At 44.3% G+C, this 23361-nt stretch overlaps 1 protein-coding gene across 1 annotated transcript in view; it reads left to right on the forward strand.

The window, feature by feature from the left end:
- The window catches only part of LOC141271440 (uncharacterized), an 83678-nt gene that overhangs the window by 16236 nt on the left and 44081 nt on the right, over positions 1-23361 (forward strand). The window contains exons 2-6 of the mRNA XM_073681515.1: positions 13952-14101; positions 14231-14410; positions 14493-14616; positions 16053-17186; positions 17689-17786. Of these exons, the coding sequence (XP_073537616.1) occupies positions 14024-14101; positions 14231-14410; positions 14493-14616; positions 16053-17186; positions 17689-17786 (1614 nt within the window). The 5' untranslated portion in view covers positions 13952-14023. The remainder of the gene's footprint in view (positions 1-13951; positions 14102-14230; positions 14411-14492; positions 14617-16052; positions 17187-17688; positions 17787-23361) is intronic.

Below are 23361 nucleotides of genomic sequence, written 5' to 3' on the forward strand. Positions count from 1 at the left end.
AGGGTGTGTCTGCGTCCCCGTTGACCTATATCCTCCCCTTCAAACCCTTCTCCTCTGCAATGAAAAATCCAGAAGTATGGATCTAATGCCCAATTTACCCCTCCCCACCCCAGATCCTCTTAACCAGACTCCTAATACTCTTCCAAAAAATTTGAATTGTTTTACATCTCCATAACCCATGAAACATTTCAGTATTATCTTCTTGACATTTCGGGCTGGGCCTAGGTAACTATTTTTAACAGCAAACTGGGTTAAATTGCTTCACTGACACACTGCAGCAAAATTTAAATGGAGGCCAGAAATGGCAATATTTTCAGCGCAATTATATGTGATCCGTGTGACGGACAAACCACAGTTTTAAATAGCTGAATTTTTAGCGCTGTAATATGAAAAGGACCTGGCTGTATTCTGCAATGCCAACAAGCAAACGGCGCCGATAAACGGTGTTCTCTGGATTGCTTTTTAAGCAAATAATGAGGATTAAGGTCCCAAAAAAATTATTGCTGGCCGAGACCTGGGCCTATGTCTACAAATGTCTAACAGCAGCAGCAGCAGACAGAACTGGAATGGAGCCTCTTGTGCTATATGCCCTGCAGTCTGCTATATACACTGCCTGCCTGCCTATATACACTGCCTGCCTGATATCTCTGCAAATGGATTAGTCCTCAGAAAGACTTAGTTGAGATGGATATGTGTAATATACAGTACAGACCAAAAGTTTAGACACACCTTCTCATTTAAAGATTTTTCTGTATTTTCATGACTATGAAAATTGTACATTCACACTGAAGGCATCAAAACTATGAATTAACACATGTGGAATTATATACTTAACAAAAAAGTGTGAAACAACTGAAAATATGTCTTATATTCTAGGTTCTTCAAAGTAGCCACCTTTTGCTTTGATGACTGCTTTGCACACTCTTGGCATTCTACCTACACTACCTAATAAACAAGCAAATCTCTCCCACTGCCTGATTGCGGAGTAGACTGATGGGCATGGTGGCGCTAGGTCTGATATAGACCTGATGACGCTGTCCGGCCAGCCAATCACTGTAATGCCACAACCAACATGGCTGCGGCATTACAGTGAGTGGCAGGCAATCCCTGCATGTTCATTGTCTCTCTAAAGGGCGCCAAATATGCAGGAGGGGACCCGAGCATCCGCCCGAGCATCTCGCAAGTACTCGGCGAGCTCAGAGCATCTCGAGTACTGACATGCTAAGGCGAGTACTAAGTAGTGTTGAGCCACCCCCGTAGTGTTCGAGTTCGGTTCGGTTCGTCGAACACCCGTGTGTTCGCCGAACTGTTCGTCGAACACCTTCGAACACCGTTAAAACCAATGGCAGGCAAACAAAAACACATAGAAACACATAGAAAACACCTTCAAAGGTGTCCAAAAGCTGACAAACTGCTCAGAAGACACAACTAACACATGGAAAAGTGACAAGTACATATAGTCATGCGAAAAGAAAAGAGGTGGAGGAGTAAAAGGAGGGGGAGACACAGATATAGGCATGTCATGCCCTTCTAAAATCCAAAAAGTGAGAAGCCGACACGTTCAGTCCGCTCCTGCCCGTGCCACCTCCGCGTCGCCGGGTTTGTGCCAGAGCCGCGGTGAACCCTGACGGCCAGCCCCCCTCTCCCAATACTGGTGCCTGTCCGCTGGTGGGTCGAGCGAGCCCCCCTGTGGTGGAGGCAGCTCTAAGCTTTTTAATTTAAATTGTCTCTCTAATTTGAATGAATACACTTTAAATCCATTTACAAGGATCTATTGGAGGGCAAGTCTCATGCCAGCAGCCGCGTAATTCCAGCTCCAGTAGCGTCCACTAAAGCTGCTGCAGTTAAAAAGCTTTTATAAGGATCGAGCTCGGCTGTCCACCGCAAGGCATCCTACTGCCAGTCCCAGCCCCTATGCCTTGGGGTGCCTCCTGATGCTCTTCACTGAGTATCCCGTGGTCCCGAAGCATTTCCTTTGAAAAAATTAAGTGTCCAAACTACAGGTGGTGTAGCTTGCTTAACAGCCGGGATAATCCGCTGACTAGCAGACACTGCTACTAGGCACAAAGTATTTCCTGGGCTAGATGCAGTTAAAAATTTGTAATTAGATACTCTCGTTGGATGCTGAGAAAGCATTCCATAGAGTCTCCTGGCACGCCATATATGATTCTCTTAAAAAGCTTGGGGTAGGGGTCTAGGGGACCCTTTTATAGCCAAAATCACAGCCCTGTATTGCAATACGTCACCTAGGCTGAAGATAAATGGAACTGTAGCACCCTGAGGGCTCGGTTGCTACAGAGGTATTGCACCTCACCCAGAGGTGTGATATCTCACTCTCAGGTAAGGATGTAGTGTGGATCAGGACCCGACACCTGCATGCATTACACCACATTGCCGTGGGGCAGGGCGACCAATATGCCCCTGAGAAGGGCACGACAGTCCCTGTCCCTGGCTGGAGTGGGGGGAGGGAACACTGAGGAAGGGGAACCCTGTAGTGCAGGAGCAGGGAGGAAGCAGTTCCTGGGTGCATTGAGAAGGGAGTATAAAAGGTGGGCACCATCTTAGTTCAGTGCAGAGAAGTCTGAGCAGAAGTGGCAGGGAGTAGGGGCTCTGCATGAGCTCTGCTCCGGAGGCGGGCCTAGTAACAGAGGCCCAGGCCTGGAAGAGGGAGAAGGAAGGAAGAGGAGCGGAGAAGGCTCCAGGAACGAGGAACGAAGGGATCCCAGGGGTGCGGACGGGCGAGTCGCCACCGCACGCCCGAATCCACCTGCGTGGAGGGGTCAGGCCAAAGGGGGAGACCGGTCCCCGAAACTAGTGGAGGCAGGAAACGACCCTCAGCTAGAAACAGGAGGCTGTGACATTTTATGTGGCGCAGCCCCTCGCTACACCCGCTAGGAAGGCACCACATAGGGTCAGGGAAACTGGCGCCAAGTTTACCAAGAGGAGGCCCGAGGCAGCCGGACAGAAGGGTTGGTAAGAAAGGCCAGACAAAGGACACACAAAGGGGGTCCTGTGAAGCGCTCCAAAGTTATCTGGGAGTTGTCTGAGCCCCTCACCTGGTGAGCACAGTACGACGTGGGCAGCCGTTACCTGCAGACGTGGTCTGGATAATAAGAACTGTGAGTAAAGGCCCTGGACTGAATCACTGACTCCGTGTCGTTACTGCTGCTGCCCTGCACCATCACCCCCATCCTCCGCATACACTGCCCTGAGGCTATACTCCTCCCGTGGGGAGTTATGCTACGCTCTGCTGCACCCACAACACCAGCCTCAGCGGTCTGCCCTGGAGCGGCGGTTCACTCTGACCGCAATCCACGGGTGGCGTAGTCGGACATTTAAACATCAAAACCACATAAATAGTTCCGCCACTGGTTTGACCGCCCTGAGCCACGGAACCGGGTCGCCGCCACGGAGACTACAACCACCAGCATCCACCAAAAAGGGTCCGGCTCCGGGTGTCCCAAGGCCCAGGGGGCGCGTCAGAACATTTTCATCACCTTTCACAATCACCAATGGGACAAGGCAGGGATGTTCTCTGTCCCCTCTCTTATACATCTTAGTGACGGAGCACCTGCTCTCATCAATTCGCCATAACCCCAATATTAGGTGGATTGAGGTGGGAGGCACCGAGTACAAGTGCTCTCTATTTGCTGATGATGTCCTAGTATATATCACTCAATCACATATATCCATCCATGCTGTTATGGCTGAAATAGATCACTTTGTTACATGGTCAAATTTTAAAATCAATGCAGCGAAGTCTGAGGCCCTCGATGTCTCCCTCCCCAAATCCATATAGGATTCCATCCAGTCCAACTTTCCCTTTGCCTGGCCCTCACAGGGTATCAAATACTTAGGAATTCCTATTCATAGAGACCTCTCCCATCTATGTTATCTTAATTTTGGGCCCTTTATTGAACAACTCCATACAGACCACGGTTGGCAAGTTAGAACTGTAAGATTCACTACGTGAACCACTGGTGTTTTGTGGAAAAGCACATGTACACTGTGTTCCAAATTATTATGCAAAAAGTGTTTAGGAGTGATAAGGGAAGAATTTGTTTGTTTGTCAGTTAAACTCATTGATGGTGATGTGTGTCAGGGCTCTTTATATCACTGTAAGCAATTGCAGACACCTGTGCTAATTAGTTTGGCAGGTGTGTCCAATGAAAGGCAAGACTACTTAAGAAGGCTCTCTCACATTATTAAGCAGCCTACATTTTCTGCCAAAATGAGAAAGAAAAAGGATGTGTCGGCTGCTGAGAAGCAACAAATTGTGGAGTGTTTAGGTCAAGGCATGACTACAATCAACATTGTGCGATGATCAGGATGAAGTGTCTTGGCAATCAAGAAGTATGTAGCTGATTCACAGTACACACGTGTGCGTGCTGATAAGGGCAAATTGAGGACTCTTTCCTACAGGCAATTACGTCAGGTTGAAAGAGCAGCGGCAAAAAAGCCTTGTCATAGCAGCAGACAAGTTTTTGAAGCTGCTGGTGCCTCCAACGTCCCCCGAACAACAAGATGCAGGGTCCTTCAGAGGTTTGCAGCTGTGCATACGCCATCCTGTCGACCTCCTCTATCCACTTCACACAAGCAGAAACGGCTCCAGTGGGCCAAACATTACATGAAGACTGATTTCAAAACTGTTTTGTTCACGGATGAGTGCCGTGCAGCGCTCGATGGTCCAGATGGATGGAGTGGAGGATGGCTGGTTGATGGACACCCCACGCAAACACGGCTACAGCGCCAACAAGGAGGAGGTGGAGTAATGTTTTGGGCTGGAATCATGGGGAGAGAGATTGTCGGCCCCTTTAGGATCCCTGAAGGCGCTAAAGATGAACTCCATAATGTATGTGGATTTTCTCAAACAGCACTTCCTGCTATGGTTCAAGAAGAAGAACCGTGTATTTCACAGCAAGATCATTTTTTTGCATGATAATGCACCATCTCATGCTGCACATAAAACATCTGCATCTCTGGCTGATATGGGCATAAAAGGGGACAAACTTATGGTGTGACCCCCATGCTCCCCTGAGCTCTACCCCATTCAGAACCTTTGGAGCATCATTAAAAGGAGTGTCTATGATGGCGGGAGGCAGTTCACATCTAAGCAACAGCTCTGGGAGGGTATTCTGTCCTCATGCAAAACAATTGAAACAGAAACCATCCAAAACCTGACAAATTCAATGGACGAGAGAGTTCAGAAGCTCCTTTCGAACACTGGGTCCTATGTGAAAATGTAACATCACCTAGAATAAAGTTTTGAGTTGAAAACTGTTTGATTTCAGTTTCTAACAACCTGCTAATGCTTATAATTTCAAAAATGACCATTTTTTTGGTCTTTATTAAAATGAAAAGGTTGATCGAAAAGTTTGGGGGATCTAATAGTGTGGCAACCCAGTAGTCATGATTACTTCGAATTCTGACAATATGAGGGTCATGCTGCAGGTAGTGCAGCAAGAAGGCACTTATGTGTCTTGCGCATCTCGGAGCCCCAAAATTATTTTCCGGGCTAGATGCAGCTAAAAATTATTATTAATTTTAAATCTGGTGAAGCTTTAGTATAGATGGCCTAATAGGATCAGTGCTGCACACTGCTACAAAGCCCAAATTATTTTCCAGTCAAGATACAGATAAACATGATTAGTAATTTTAAATCTGGTGGAGCTTATTATAGATGGCCTAATAGAATCAGTGCTGCACACTGCTACAAAGCCCAAATTATTTTCCAGCCAAGATACAGATAAACATGATTAGTAATTTGAAAGCTTAAAACGGTTGGTAGGGTGATTTTAACCAATCATCAAGCTTTTACTCTCCCCAGGATGACACAGGGGTAGAAAAGTCGTTTCGGATCCATGATTTGTTCATCTTTATGAACGTGAGTCTGTCTACATTATCAGTGGAGAGCCGCGTGCGCTTATCTGTCAGCACACCACCAGCAGCGCTGAACACACGTTCAGACAGAACGCTGGCTGCGGGGCATGACAAGATCTCCAAGGCGTAAGTGGCTAGCTCCGGCCATTTATCCAGATTGGAAGCCCAAAAATAGCAAGGGTCCAGTGACACAGTCATGGCTTCAATGTTTACTTGGAGATACTACTGTACCATCGTCTCTAGGCGTTGACTATGTGTCAGACTTCTTATCTCCTGTGGCCTTGCAAAGGATGGGCTAAAAAAGTGGTGAAATGATTCCGCAAAATTGATGTTACCAGCAGATACTGTGGTTCTGTTACGGTTTGAGTGCTGAACACTTGACGGTCCCACGGTTGGCAAGTTGGAACTGTGAGATTCACTACGTGCACCACTGGTATTTTGTGGAAAAGCACATGTAAGATTCTGCAACAGTCTCTGCTGATACTCCTGCATGCGTGCATCCCTTTCTATGGCAGGAATAATTTCTGCAAATTTACTTTTGTACCGGGGATCTAACAGTGTGGCAACCCAGTAGTCAGGATTATTTCTAATTCTCACAATTCGAGGGTCATGTTGCAGGTAGTGCAGCAAGAAGGCACTCATGTGTGTTGCGCATCCAGGAGCACCAAGTCCCTGTTGTGTTGGTGGCGAGGTAACAATCATGCTTCCTTCCTCTGTCCTCTCCCCCCAACCTCGCACAACAGAAATATGATCAAGGTCTCCCTCATCTGATGAGTCTTCCATCAGTTCGTCCTCCACTTCTTCCTGGGCTCCTGCACCTTCCTCACTAGTTTGGCAGCTACCATGCGCCCTGGTAAAACCATCTCCCCCACCCTCACATGCCTGCCGCCTTGGTGCTGCCGACCGTCTGGACCTTGCAGATGTTAGCCCTTCCGCATACAACTCCTCCTCCTCTACTTCCTCCACCTCCTCTTGTGCCACCACCTGACTCCGAATTCTGTTTAACATGTGCTCCAGCATGTAAATCACCGGAATAGTCATGCTGATAATGGCATCGTCAGCACTAAACATCTTCGTCGCCATTTCAAAACTGTGCAGAAGGGTGCATAGGTCCCTGATCTGAGACCACTCCTCCAGCGTGATTTGCCCCACCTCTGGATCTCGTTGGCCCAGGCTATACGTCAGAACGTATTGCACCAGGGCTTTTCGGTGCTGCCACAGTCGCTGCAACATGTGCAGAGTTGAATTCCACCGGGTAGGCACATCGCATTTTAGCCGGTGAAGTGGCAGGCCCAACGACTTCTGTAGAGATGTAAGTCGCTGAGCTGCGGGATGCGAACGGCGGAAGTGAGCACACAGCGACCGTGCCCTCTGCAGAAGGCCATCTAGTCTGGGATAGTGGGCTAAAAATTGCTGGACAACCAGGTTCAACACATGAGCCATACAAGGCACGTGTGTGACATTGCCCCGGCGAAGGGCCGCACCCAGGTTTGCAGCATTGTCGCACACGGCCTTCCCTGGTTTCAGGTCCAGTGGAGACAACCATTCATGAAATTGGTTCTCCAGAGCTGACCACAACTCCTCAGCTGTGTGACTCACGTTTCCCAGACATTTCAATGTAAAAACCGCCTGATGACGTTGAGCCCTACTGCCAGCATAGTAAGGAGGTGTGCGGGATCCCTTCTGCGCAGTTAGAAAGCTTGTGGCATGACCAGACAGGCTTTGGGTGCAGGTGGAAGACCGAGAGGAGGTTGAGGAGGCAGAAGCAGTGGAGGAACTTTGACATAAAGAGGATTGACGCACAACTCGTGGGGACGGCAAGACTTGGACAGCAGCCCCTTGTCCTGCTGTCACCATAGTTACCCAGTGCCCAGTCAGCGACATGTAACGCCCCTGTCCATGCCTACTCGTCCAAGTGTCTGTGGTGAAATGCACCCTGTCACACACAGAGTTTCTCAAAGAAGCGGTGATGTTGTGTGCGACATGCTGGTGGAGCGCAGGCATACCTTTCTTTGAGAAGTAGTGCCGACTGGGCATCTGGTACTGGGGCACTGCGACGGACATAAGGTCTCGAAAATCCTCTGTGTCCACCAGGCGGAAAGGCAGCATTTCTGTAGCCAAGAGCTTGCAGATGGTGAAATTCAACCTCTTAGCTTTCTCATGGCTAGGAGGAAATGGTCTTTTACTTGTCCACATCTGAGGGACCGAGGGCTGGCTATTGTGCTTAGACGGGGTTGATAAGGGTGTCCCCGGCAAACTGCCGGTCTGTGAGGAAGATGCAGGCGGACATGTTAGGTTGCCTTGATCCAAAGGTGGTGCTATCGATGTCGGACAGCGCTCAACACCAGCTGGTGTTACCACCTCCAAAGAAAATGATGACCTGCCAATCACGCTGGCTGTTGCGGGTAAAGAGGTGGCAGGTCTGCGCCCCAAAACAGGTGTGACTGCTGTCCCCCCAGTCACAGAGGATGAAGAGGCCGCGGATGCACAAGATATGGCAGACGGTGGTTGGCCCGGCCGGCTAGGCCGCATTGTAGCACACTGAGCTTCCCACTGCAACTTATGCTTCATGTCCATGTGCCGGTTCATGCATGAAGTACTCAAACTATGTATTTTTTGGCCTCTACTTAGCTTTTGCTGACCAATGTTACAGATAACACGAGTTGGGTCATCTTTATCGATCTGAAAAAATGCCCAGGCTATGCAAGGCTTAGCACCCATGCGACCTGAAGAGCCACCACGACTTGTGGTGAGAGGCAGAGTTGTGTTTGAGGATGCAGTTGTTGACGTGCTTCCAGTACTACGTCTCTGTCCAGGAAGGCGCAACCTGACCTCGTCGTCACTAGCATCTTCCTCCACCTCCTCTGCTGACCTCATCTCTTGGCTGACTGTGGGTTGACAGTAAGTGGGATCTCCAACCTCATCATCATCACCCTGTGCGTTATCACACCCGTCGTCCTCAGAGCCAACCTGTTCCTGCCCTGACAAAAAACTAAAGTTGTCGCTCCAATCAGGTATTTGAGTCTTATCATCGTCTTCCTCATTGTCTCCACCAACAGGAGTTACAGTTTGGGAATGAGGGTCTACATTATGGTCAGAACCTTCTGCGTCTGGTCCTGGATCCGACTCATAAAGATTCTGGGCATCAGTGCAGATCATTTCCTCGTCTGGATTCACAGAAGCGCTGGAGTCGACCTCTGATTCCCAGGCTATAGTATGAGTAAACAGCTCTGCAGACTCAACCATCTGTTCTACCTCATACTCAGACGGGCAGCTGGAGATTTGGGAGCTGTGAGGAAGCAAGTGCGATTGGGGTGACACCTTTGAGGACTGGAGTATTTGTGATGTTGAAGTTGATGTGGAGGAGAGCCCACTTAAAGGAGCACTTGATATCCGTTGAAGCACCTGCTGTTTTTGTGCCTCATCTGGAATTTGTAGCGATTGGCGTGGCCGTAAGAAAGGGATCTTATCACATTGTCCGCTAAAAGAAGTAGACATTTTAGTTTGGCTGGAAGATGGTCTTTCTTCTGCAGATGTTACTGTTGCTTTAACACCTAACCACGGACACAACCTTTTTTCCCCTTCCCAACACGCCTATTCCCCTTTCCACCAGCAGCAGGCCTTTTTCCACTCATTTTGGTGGTTAACTAATTCACAACTCTGGAGTTGTTTGCACAAAAAAACAATGGATGGGAACCGAGCAGAGCTGAGTGGCCAAACTGTGGTATTAGGCCAAAACTATTGGCTGGGTTAGATGCAGATAAAAATTATATTCAATTTGCAACCTGATGGAGGTCAGTATAGATGGACTAATAGAGAAAGTCCCACATACTGCTAGAAGGCCAAATATTTTTTCAGAGCTAGATGCAGATAAAAATTATATTCAATTTGCAACCTGATGGAGGTCAGTATAGATGGACTAACAGAACAAGTCCCACACACAGCTAGAAGCCCAAATATTTTTTCAGAGGTACTGTAGATGCAGATAAAAATTATTTTTAATTTGCAACCTGATGGAGGTCAGTATAGATGGACTAATAGAGAAAGTCCCACATACTGCTAGAAGGCCAAATATTTTTTCAGAGCTAGATGCAGATAAAAATTATTTTTAATTTGCAACCTGATGGAGGTCAGTATAGATGGACTAATAGAGAAAGTCCCACACACTGCTAGAAGGCCAAATATTTTTTCAGAGCTAGATGCAGATAAAAATTATATTCAATTTGCAACCTGATGGAGGTCAGTATAGATGGACTAATAGAACAAGTCCCACACACAGCTAGAAGCCCAAATATTTTTTCAGAGGTACTGTAGATGCAGATAAAAATTATTTTTAATTTGCAACCTGATGGAGGTCAGTATAGATGGACTAATACAACAAGTCCCACACACAGCTAGAAGCCCAATATTTTTTCAGAGGTAGATGCAGAAAAAAATATATTCAGTTTGCAACCTGATGGAGGTCAGTATAGATGGAGTAATAGAACAAGTCCCACACACAGCTAGAAGCCCAAATATTTTTTCAGAGGTAGATGCAGATAAAAATTATTTTTAATTTGCAACCTGATGGAGGTCAGTATAGATGGACTAATAGAGAAAGTCCCACACACTGCTAGAAGGCCAAATATTTTTTCAGAGCTAGATGCAGATAAAAATTATATTCAATTTGCAACCTTATGGAGGTCAGTATAGATGGACTAATAGAGAAAGTCCCACACACTGCTAGAAGGCCAAATATTTTTTCAGAGCTAGATGCAGATAAAAATTATATTCAATTTGCAACCTGATGGAGGTCAGTATAGATGGACTAATAGAACAAGTCCCACACACAGCTAGAAGCCCAATATTTTTTCAGAGGTAGATGCAGAAAAAAATATATTCAGTTTGCAACCTAATGGAGGTCTGTATAGATGGATTAATAGAACAAGTCCCACACACAGCTAGAAGCCCAATATTTTTTCAGAGGTAGATGCAGAAAAAAATATATTCAGTTTGCAACCTGATGGAGGTCAGTATAGATGGATTAATAGAACAAGTCCCACACACAGCTAGAAGCCCAATATTTTTTCAGAGCTAGATGCAGAAAAAAATTATATTCAATTTGCAACCTGATGGAGGTCAGTATAGATGGACTAATAGAATGATGCTATGCTCAAAAGATTTTACTTCACTATTTGCAGTAAAAAAATTGGTATTCTATACACAGGTAGTATATCTTGCAACAGATAGGCTACTCCACTGACTAACACACTCTGCAATAGGCCAAAAAGGATTAGCTTTGCTAGATTCAGCCAAATGCTGTGAAAAAAACTTGCACAGCACTGGCACAGACCTGCCTGGCAAAAAGTGATAGGAACTGATGTAACCTAGTCCTGAAAAGGACTCCAATTACAATTAGTCTTTACTCCCACAATCTATCTATTTAAGAGCACAGACCTGCCTGATAAAAGTCGTAGGAAATGCTGTAACCTAGTCCTTAAAAGGACTGCAATCACAACTATTCCCTACTCCCAAGCTATCTGTAGATTTGTGCGAAAATTGGCTTGAAATTAACAAGGTATAGCGCACACAGCAACAGCGGTGCCGTCTAACACGCAGCTGCAGCAGTGAGAAAATGGTGGCGACGGGGAAAATGGCTTGGTCTTATAGGGCAAGGACATGTGACATACACTGCCAATGACACATGCCCTTGCTTGTGTGAAAATAAGCACTTCGCTCCGTGTGTGCGCTGCTGATAGGCTGACAGATTGCACCTCCCCACTGCAAATGCGGGAAAGAGAAAAAAAAATGGAGATCTTCATTATTCCTGCAGAGATCCATCCCCTGCCCCTCCCCCCACCCCGCTGTACACTCAAACTGCGTATTAACATAAATTTTCATCATTACTGAGAAAAAATCCAGTTATGATTTTGGTGCACGAACAGTTATCGAACATAACCTCGAACAGCCGAAATTTTCTCAAATCGTTCGTGTTCGCCGAACGGCTCGAACACCGCCCAAAACAGCTCGAATTTGAGATTGGCGAACAGTTCGAGTAGAACAACGCTCATCTCTAGTACTAAGTACTTGCGAGTATGCTCAAACATCACTACATAATAATTACTGTAGGAAATGATCTCAGGATTCGCTGCACACACTGGGACCATCCGCAGTATAAAGTAATCAGCTCTACAGATATGAATCCACGTCATGTCAATATCTGCTGCAGATTGTATCCGGATACAACGCAAAGGGGAAAATGAAGAAAACCTTTCACCAAATGTTTCATGTTGTATTCTGGATACATGATGTAATAGTGGCTGCTGAGTGGAATTAAATTTTAAATTTTTTTAATTTCACCTCGACCTTGCAGAGATATTAGCAATAAAAAGATTTGGCAACTAAAGAATTAACACGCACTCTGACTTTTAAACAGTTCTCAGACAGTTTTCACTGAGGACTTGCACTTCTTTTTCTTTTATGATACGGACCCAGGACTGGTATTAGTGGAGGGTGGGTGGTCCACATTAGGCAATTGTCAAGGGCATACATTTCCATAAGGGCCCCCAGCATTTACAAGCAGAATCTTCAGGTGAGCGATTCCCCTTAAAACTGCATCTTTTCTTCAAGTTTGTCATTTTGCAATATACAGACTAATTCTGGCGACAGCTCTACCTGGAGAGAATGGAGAAAACCTCTCCAAAACTCCTCTGGTTCGTCATCTACCTAGAGATCAAAAGGATCAGATATTTGAATAAAAAGTTCCCATTCCTTATTGCCTATAATATCATCTGACAGGAGGTGCTCATATATATTAGCTAAGCGGCGGCACCCAACTATAATCAAATGTGTACGGGACCTTAAAGGGGGTTATCCAGTGATGTCACCGTCGCTCACCTACACATCAGTAGTGAACAGCGCCAATAATATAATGACCCACACGCCTCCTGAGACCTCAGATGGTGCACATGTCCCATTTTAATAAATAGGACACCTCGGCATGGCGTGGAAGTAAGTACATCCAGTGAAGGGAGGAGATCCAGCTTCCGAGGTATATAAAAAATAAAACTTTATGTGTAGTCCATTAAAATGGAAAAGAGGTACATATACTTGGCGAAAATTTGGGGTGAGTCGCTCCATAAAAACCAGTGGATTCGAAAGCTTTAGTGTTCTTAGTCTTGGTGTGTAACAAAAGAACAACAATGGCTATCTTATAAGTTCACCAATTCACAGATGGGCTGTACAACACAGTTGACACGTGTAATCAACTACATTATGAAGTGCCTAGAGTAATTTGCATATTTTCAGGATGCGATATGTTAAAAACAATCATAAAAGAAACAAATATATATATATATATGTATTGTAGGGTTTTACTCACTTGGGTGTGTTGTGAGGCAAACAGGAAGCGTTTTCATTTAAATGTCCATGTCATTTTATTACCTCATAAACCGTCCATAAGGAAAAGGAAAACCAACAACCTTTAGTGCAGGCAAAACAAAGTAAACAGTCCTTTAGGCAAAGTCTCTGGTTAGCCAGTCCTGTGGGCACACAGGCTGGATAGCATCCAGTACACTGGCACAGTCTGGAGATAACAACACACAGTAGGCCTCCCTCCATACACAGACCATGTGCCAAACAAAGAACTCCATTTTAACCTCTTAACCACACCCAGAAGTGAGGTATGTGGGAAACCAGACCCACCCTTCTCTCAAGTTGCCCGTAAAACCTGGTCCCGGATGCGCCAAACAATCCTCTTAGTGCCATGTGCACTAGAGTAACATTCAGGGATTACATCACTGATGACAACCATCTCTGTAACACATACCTCCCATCAACTATATATCCGGTAGCTGCCTTACAGAATACGCACCCGATCTCCTCCACATATGCATGAAATGATATGTTCAATAGCATAAACAATTAAGTGAGATATCTTTCTATTATGTGACGAAATTTGGATGCATTAGATTTATTGCGAAAATAACATCTACACATTCTCCTCATACGTTTCCCTTTATTATCTCCTGTAATTGTGTTAGTACATGGGACTCTTTATAATTTTACATCGGCTCATCTTCTTCCCATTCAGGTCCCTAAAATATCGGATCTTCTCAGTGGAGATCTTCTATATAAGAGAAATTTCTTGATTGACTCGTCAAGGATGGATAGAGACAAGGACAAGATGGTGGAGAAGATATTACACCTCACCCTAGAGATCCTCTTCCGGCTTACTGGAGAGGTGAGAGATTCTGATGATGTCACATTACATCATTCTTATCTATGGGAATAACAGATGGAAAGAACTGGAGAGGTGAGGACTCTGGAAATGTCTGTAGTGAGATTTATTAATGTGTTTCTCCATAACCAGGATTACACAGTAGTGAAGAAGACCTCTGGTGAGCTCTGTCAGGCCCCTGTGTCTGAGGGATGGGGAAGATCCCTGAACCCAATCACAAGGCCTGGATCTTTTACCCTGATACATGAGGACATCAATGACCAGAAGATCCTAGAACTCACCTACAAGATGATTGAGCTGCTGACTGGAGAGGTGACACTGCTGGGAATGCTGGGACATTATACAGTAACGCTATGAAGGGATCAGGGGATGACGGTATCATTGTATGTGTCAGGTTCCTATACGGTGTCAGGATGTCGCCGTCTATTTCTCCATGGAGGAGTGGGAGTATTTAGAAAGTCACAAAGATCTGTACAAGGACGTCATGATGGAGGTTCCTCAGCCCCTCACATCACCAGGTAATAGATAGTACTAAATTCAGACTTGTAGTGAAGCAAGGTTCCTGGAATGTAATTTCTTTTTAAATATTATCTTATTTGCAAACACCCATATCCAAACCGACTGCAGAATATCTGACTCACTACGTTATGTTCAAGGGTTTCATACGGGGTTGGCTTTCTGTTTTGACTTTACTCATGCACTGACCCAGGACGTTGGTTGGAGGACCATTCTTCCAACTCAGTCCAATGTTGGATTGCACTGGTGAACACAGTCAGGAGAGGTTCCCTGTGCAGTAACGGTATATAGGCCCTTTGCAGTATAGTAGTTCATCATAATGCAAAATTCCACCTGCTTTGGTGGTGGAAATGGGCCCCCTTACCTCTTGGGCCCATGTGTAGCTGCACAAGTTGCACAAATGATATGTCTGCCCCTGTTGGATAATTGTCCATTCACATTCGAACTGGACATTCCTACAGATACACACTGAGGTCAGTAAAAGCAACAATAGCAGAGAAGTCACAAATTCCACTAATAATTAAATTAATGTAGAGTTGTGGCATCATGATTATTAGGAAACGTCTTAATAACACACAATTATGATCACTACATGACTACCAGTGTCTATTATAAGGCTAAATTTGTCAGATTGGCTGCTGCTGCCATACACTAGACTTTAAGACTTGTGACGTGTACATCATTTTAATCTTCAAAAAAATGGGCAGGTAGGAATCTGTCTATCCAAATTGAACACCAATTATAATTATAATTATCCACTCTAGTGAGGTGAAGTAAAATAACAATAAAATTCTTTCCACTCCCCAGCCCATCACCAACCAATATCTTCTCTAATTTTTAGTGGACTAGGTCAGCAACAATATGACACAGAAACTGAGAAAAATATATATTCTAGAAAATAAGCTCAACATGTTCACATTTCTGAGGGCCTGATATAGATCTGCAGATGCATTAGAGAAAAATACAGAAGAGTAAATTTGTGTGAAAACAGTTTTTTATGATTATCCACTGGTCCTTGATCTGAGGGACAATTTTACCACCAATGTTGTAAGGATGCTATACACATTAGAGTAATATCTGCCAAATCCATTGATTTAGGTTGGACGACCCAACTTTTCCTGAACAGAAGATGTTGGAAGAAAAAAAGAAGAATCGGGCATATAAAATTTAAATTTTCTTGTTTTTTTTTGTTAATATGGGAGATTGAGTGATGCCGGAGGTGTATGGTAATGGCTTCTCCCTCATCCCCATTCAAAACACATGCACTTTGGCTAAACGAAGCATGTATGGGGAGAGGTCATTACAGGCTAACCGTTCTCTAAAATGTATGGCAACCATAATTAGTAAATTGAATATAGAGATATTTTAAAATATCCATATAACATTATGGTTATATAATTTTAAAGAGAAAAAAAAACCTTCATTTTACTTTTGGCAGGTGACTGTATCAATCGTTCAAAGAGACATGTGATGTCTTCTAATTTTAAGCTAGATGATCGTGGGTTCAGACAAGAAACATGTAAAGAGCAAGTCATTACTCCAGAAATCACTTCATCCTATCCATCTGCTGATTATCAACAGCTCTTATCTTCTGATCCATCACAGAATGTTAGCAAGAATAAAAATAACAGAAGAAATGTTCAACATCAAAGATCTCACTTGGGGAAGAAGTCCTATTCATGTTCAGAATGTGGGAAATGTTACACTCGGAAACTAAATCTTATTTACCATAAAAAAACTCACTCAGGTGAGAAACCATTTAAAAATAAATCACATTTTATTGAACATGAGAAACGTCACACATGTCAGAAGCCATTTTCATGTTCAGAGTGTGGGAAAGGTTTTAACCAGAAATCAAATCTTGAAGCGCATCAGAGAATTCACACAGGAGAGAAGCCATATTCATGTTCTGAATGTCAGAAATGTTATAGTCGGAAATCAGATCTTACTACCCATCAGAAAAGTCACACCAGGCCGCAGATATTTTTATGTTCAGAATGTGGGAAAGGTTTTAGTCACAAATCACATCTAATTATACATCGTAGAATTCATACAGACGAGAAGCCATATTCATGTTCTGAATGTGGGAAATGTTTTATCCACAAATCACATCTTATTAGACATCACAAAACTCACACAGGGGAGAAGCCATATTTATGTCCTGAATGTGGGAAATATTTCAGTCACAAATCACATTTAATTATACATCGTAGAATTCATACAGACGAGAAGCCATATTCATGTTCTGAATGTGGGAAATGTTTTATCCACAAATCACATCTTATTAGACATCACAAAACTCACACAGGAGAGAAGCCATATTCATGTTCTGAATGTGGGAAAAGTTATAATGCTAAATTACACCTTGTTGCACATCAAAGAATTCACACAGGGGAAAAGCCATTTTTATGTTCAGAATGTGGGAAATGTTTTAACCAAAAATCACATCTTGTTACACATCAGAGAAGTCACACGGGGGAGAAACCATATTTATGTTCAGAATGTGGAAAATGTTTTAACCAGAAATCACATCTTGTTAGACATCTGAGAGTTCACAAAGAGGAGACACCAAGTTGATGTTCTTAATGTGGAAAAACAATTAAAATGCTAATATTAATGTCAATATGCATCAGAGAAAACAAACAAAAAGTAATTTTTATGTTCAGAATAAAGAAAATGTTTAAATCGGACAATTAGTTTTGTTGACCCTCAACCACTGACACATTGGCAAAGCCATATTCATGACTGAATGTGGGAAATGTTTTGCGTGCAACATGCTGTAGACATCTGCCTTTTTGGACATTGTGGATGTGAACGCAAGTTGTATAAAGGAGGTTCAAGAGCTGAGCTTACCTCATATACTACAAGAGCGAACTGTGTTATACACCCATCACCCATTATGGTACAAGCAACCACTGGTTTATGTACAAGGGATGGTGACCAAGGTTGACTCTGATATTGTTAACATGATGGGAAAAGTCTGTAACATTTCAGTCCTTCAATAAATTAAAATTTATTTATGTATTTTTCTTAATTGGCAAATGGTTCATAAGGGGGGTCCATTTGTATTCCAGTTTTTTGGCTGGTTGGCAAAAAACACCTCAGCAACCTCATAGACATCAACGAGAACACTCCGAACACTCCCATCTGTAAGAATTTTATCATTACAGGGGTTATACAGGACTTTTCTTTTTGAAGTTATAGAACCACTCCAGGCGGTGATTCTCCGACTTCCTGTGTCATCACGTTGAAAGAGCAGTTCCATCTCTTCCTCTCTGCTCTGTAAACAGGGTGTGAGTGCTGAAGTCATGTTGATTGACAGCCAGCTCCGCTCTGCCTAACTCAGTGCAGGCGCACTGTTTTAGTGCGATTTACATTGCTGGCACATAAGTAGTGGAAAGAACTCTGCAAATGACTCTGATTTCCACTACATCACTGTGTATCAGTCTTACTAGCAAACTTATCTCACTACTCATGCAATATAAATCAATCTCAACTACAGTTGTGCTCAAAAGTTTACATACCCCTGCAGAATTTTTGCTTTCTTGGCCTTGTTTCAGAGAATATGAATGATAACAAAAAAACTTTTTCCACTTATAGTTATTGGCTTGGTGAAGCTATTTATTGTCAAACTGCTGTGTTTTCTCTTTAAATCTTAATGACAACCAAAAACATCCAAATGACCCTGATCAAAAGTTCACATACCCTGGTGATTTTGGCCTGATAACATGCACAGAATTTGACACAAATGGGTTTGAATGGCTACTAAAGGAAACATCCTCATCTGTGACCGGTTTGCTTGTAATCAGTGTGTGTTCATAAAAGCTGAGTGGGTTTCTGGGTTCCAGACAGACTCTTACATCTTTCATCCAGCCACTGACGTTTATGGATTGTGAGAAATGGTAAATCTCTGAAATACGTGATTCAGACGGAACCCCCGGGGGAAGATTGCTGATGGAGGCACTGTATGTCTTTTGAAGTGTACATAAAAGTGCTGTCAACCACGATTTTGTGCGCCTCTGAAAAGAAGGACACCACTGAACAGAGGTCAGATGGAGTCTACAGTAACTCTGCTGCCTCATTATAGTGAAAGGATCCCTCGGGGGTTTCATCTGAATCACATCACTCGAAGATTTAGATGGAAACCCCGATGTACAGTACAGACTAAAAGTTTGGAGACACCTTCTCATTTAAAGATTTTTCTGTATTTTCATGACTATGAAAATTGTACATTCCCACTGAAGGCATCAGAACTATGAATTAACACATGTGGAATTATATACTTAACAAAAAAGTGTGAAACAACTGAAAATATGTCTTATATTCTAGGTTCTTCAAAGTAGCCACCTTTTTCTTTCATGACTGTTTTGCACACTCTTGGCATTCTCTTGATGAGCTTCAAGAGGCAGTCACCGGAAATGGATTTCAATTCAGAGGTGTGCCCTGTCAGGTTTAATAAGTGGGATTTCTTGCCTTATAAATGAGGTTGGGACCATCAGTTGTGTTGTGCAGAAGTCTGGTGGATACACAGCCAAGAAAAAAGCTGCTAAGTAAAGAAAAACGAGTGGCCATCATTACTTTAAGAAATGAAGGTCAGTCAGTCCGAAAAATTGGGAAAACTTTGAAAGTGTCCCCAAGTGCAGTTGCAAAAACCATCAAGTGCTACAAAGAAACTGGCTCACATGAGGACCGCCCCAGGAAAGGAAGACCAAGAGTCACCTCTGCTTCTGAGGATAAGTTTATCCGAGTCACCAGCCTCAGAAATCGCAGGTTAACAGCAGCTCAGATTAGAGACCAGGTCAATGCCACACAGAGTTCTAGCAGCAGACACATCTCTACAACAACTGTTAAGAGGAGTCTTTGTGCAGCAGGCCTTCATGGTAAAATAGCTGCTAGGAAACCACTGCTAAGGACAGGCAAGCAGAAGAGACTTGTTTGGGCTAAAGAACACAAGGAATGGACATTAGACCAGTGGAAATCTGTGCTTTCGTCTGATGAGTCCAAATTTGAGATCTTTGGTTCCAACCACCGTGTCTTTGTGCGACGCAGAAAAGGTGAACGGATGGACTCTACATGCCTGGTTCCCACCGTGAAGCATGGAGGAGGAGGTGTGATGGTGTGGGGGTGCTTTGCTGGTGACATTGTTGGGGATTTATTCAAAATTGAAGGCATACTGAACCAACATGGCTACCACAGCATCTTGCAGCGGCATGCTATTCCATCCGGTTTGCACTTAGTTGGACCATCATTTATTTTTCAACAGGACAATGACCCCAAACACACCTCCAGGCTGTGTAAGGGCTATTTGACCAAGAAGGAGAGTGATGGGGTGCTACGCTAGATGACCTGGCCTCCACAGTCACCAGACCTGAACCCAATCGAGATGGTTTGGGGTGAGCTGGACCACAGAGTGAAGGCAAAAGGGCCAACAAGTGCTAAGCATCTCTGGGAACTCCTTCAAGATTGTTGGAAGACCTTTGCATTTTATTGCAATGTTGTGGCGACCAATAAACGTAATTCTGGTGTTTAGAATTTTTTTCTCGTTACGTCGTTTACTGATCGGATTAATTCTTTATTTATATTGATAGATCGGGCGATTCTGAATGCGGCGATACCAAATATGTGTATGTGTGGGGGTTTTTTTATATTATTTTATTTTGAATGGGGCGAAAGGGGGGTGATTTAAACTTATGTTTTTTAGTTTTTTGAATATTTTTAACCCCTTCGTGACCTTGGGATTTTCCGTTTTTGCATTTTCGTTTTTTGCTCCCCTTGTTCCCAGAGCCATAGCGTTTTTATTTTTTGTTCAATATGGCCATGTGAGGGCTTATTTTTTGCGGGACGAGTTGTACTTTTAAACGCCATTACTAGTTTTACCATATCATGTACTGGAAAACGGGAAAAAAATTCCAAGTGCGGTGAAATTGCAAAAAAAATGCAATTCCACAGTTGTTTTTTTTTTTTTACCACATTCACTGAATGCTAAAACTGACCTGCCATTCTTATTCTCCAGGTCATTACGAGTTCGTAGACACCAAACATGTATAGGTTCTTTTTTATTTAAGTGGTGCAAAAAAAAATCCAAAGTTTGCTAAAAAATTTTTTTTTTTAAATGTCGCCATTTTCCGAGACCCGTAGCGTCTCCATTTTTCGGGATCTAAGGCCGGCTGAAGGCTTATTATTTGCCCGCTGAGCTGACGTTTTTATTAATACTATTGTGGGGTAGATCCGATGTTTTGATCGCCCGTTATTGCAATGTTGCGGTGACTAAAAAACGTAATTCTGGCATTTGGAATTTTTTTCTCGTTACGCCGTTTATCGATCGGATTACTTATTGTTTTATATTGATAGATTGGGGATTTTGAACGCGGCGATACCAAATATGTGTATGTGGGGTTTATTTTTCATTATTTTATTTTGAATGGGGCAAAAGGGGGGTGATTTAAACTTTTATATTTTTTTAATTTTTTAAATATTTTTAAAAACATTTTTTTAAAACTTTTTGCATGCTTCAATAGTCTCCATAGGAGACTATAAACAGCAACTGTCCGATCGCCTCTGCTACATAGAGGTGATCAGCAGAAATCTATGTAGCAGAAATGCTCCTGTACTGAGCGCCGACCAGTAGGTAGCGCTCATAGTAATCTTTACATGACAACCACTGGAGTCTGCTGCAGACCCAGGGTTGTCATTCCCATCCATCTGTGACCAGCAATCACGTGCGTGGTCACCGATGGGCGGGGTAAGTGACGCGCTTCCGGCACGGCGCTGTTAAATGCCGCTGTCAGAGATTGACAGCGGCATTTAACATGTTAAAAGCCACGGGTGGATCGCGATTCCACCCGCGGCTGTTGCGGGCACATGTCAACTGTGATAATGAACTGACATGTGCCCGATTCAGTGCGTGCTCAGTGCCGGAGCCCTCACTGAACCGGGGTTGATGGCCTGGGGCGTACTAATACGCCCTGGGCCAGTAAGGGGTTAAAAACATTTTTTTTACACTTTTTGCTTGCTTCTATAGTCTCCATAGGAGACTAGAAGCAGCAACTGTCCGATCGCCTCTGCTACATGGAGGTGATGAGCAGATCACCTCTATGAAGCAGAAATGCTCCTGTGCTATGAGTGCCGACCACTAGGTGGCGCTCATAGCGATCAGTACATGACAACCACTGGGGTCTGCTGCAGACCCAGGGTTGTCATGCCCATCCATCTGTGACCAGCGATCTGCACCGGGATTCCCTCATTGTTCAGGTACGTGGGGGTCCCAAGGGGTAAGTGACATGCTTCCGGCACGGCGCTGTTAAATGCCGCTGTCAGAGATTGACAGCGGCATTTAACATGTTAACAGCCGTGGGTGGATCGCGATTCCACCCACGGCTGTTGCGGGCACATGTCAGCTGTAATAATCAGCTGACGTGCCGGTTCAGTGTGGGCTCAGCGCCGGAGCCCACGCTGAACAGGGGATGACAGCCTGGTGCGTACTATTACGCCCCAAGCTGTAAAGGGGTTAATGTATTATTTGGGTATGTGTCACATTTGTGCTCACACATCAAATAAGGCTCATGGTCTATATGAAGTCAAAAACGGCTTTCTGAAAACTTAGAAGCATAGAATGATAGAGTTGGAGGGGACCTACAGGGTCATCATGTCCAACCCCTGCTCAATGCAGAATTCACTATACCATCTCAGACAGATGTCTGTCCAGCCTCTGTTTAAAGACTTCTATTGAAGGAAAACTCACCACCTGTCCTGGCAGCCTGTTCCACTTATTGATCACCCTCACTGTCAAACAGGTAAGTATTGATAAACGTATTCTACTTATATCAGTGGCGTTTGCAGTTATGATTGAAGTATCACAGCTTTTAGCAGCAAACCAACCCTACAACTGGCAATAAATACAAGACAAAATAAACAACCTTGAAGGGTTTGTCCACTCATAAAAATCTGCAGTCACTCTGGATTCCGAATTCTGACAGCTTGCGGTCTGCACTGTGAGAATTCCCTGGTATTGCAAGAGTGGGTGACTATGTAACTGGAAGAATTACATTTGCGTACTTACTATCACATTTTGACTTCTCTCAATACAAGTAAATTGAGAGAAGCCGAGTCTGCAAATGACCAAACGTATGTGACTAGCACCCTGGGCCGTGGGGTACCCGGAACCGGGCCTTCTGGTGTACGGTGCTGATGGGGGTAGTAGTGGCAACCCGATCCTGTGGCTCAGGGTGGTTAGACCAAATGGTGGCAGTCTATTTATCAGTGTTTTGAATGTCCGACTACGCCACCCGTGGATTGCGGTCAGAGATAACCGCTGCTGCGAGGCAGACCGCTGAGGCTGGTGTTGGTGTGCAGCACAGGGATAGGATAACTCCCCACGGGAAGAGTGTAGCCTCAGGGCAGTATAGGTGGATGTTGGGGGTGATGGTGCCGGCGCAGCAGAAATCACACAGAGTCCAATGATGCAGTCCAGGGTCTTTTACTCACAGTTGTTATCCAAGTCACTTCTGTCAGCAATGACTGCCCAAGCCGTGCTGTGTCCACCAGGTGAGGAGCTCGGTCAACCCCCAGGAAATTCAGGAGTATGGCACAGGACCCCCTTCTGTCCATTCTCTGGCCTCTCGTGCCCCACCAGTGACCAAACTTCTGTCCTGCTACCACGGACCGTGTCGGATAAGCGTTGGCCTCCGCTTCCCGCTATCCTATATGGCTCCTTCCTAGCAGGTTTGGCGGGGGGTCGCACCAATAAA

This window comes from Phyllobates terribilis, unplaced genomic scaffold (genome assembly GCF_046119375.1).
Source record: "Phyllobates terribilis strain yellow unplaced genomic scaffold, ASM4611937v1 Scaffold_5__5_contigs__length_657084704, whole genome shotgun sequence".
Taxonomy (NCBI): Eukaryota; Metazoa; Chordata; class Amphibia; order Anura; family Dendrobatidae; genus Phyllobates; species Phyllobates terribilis.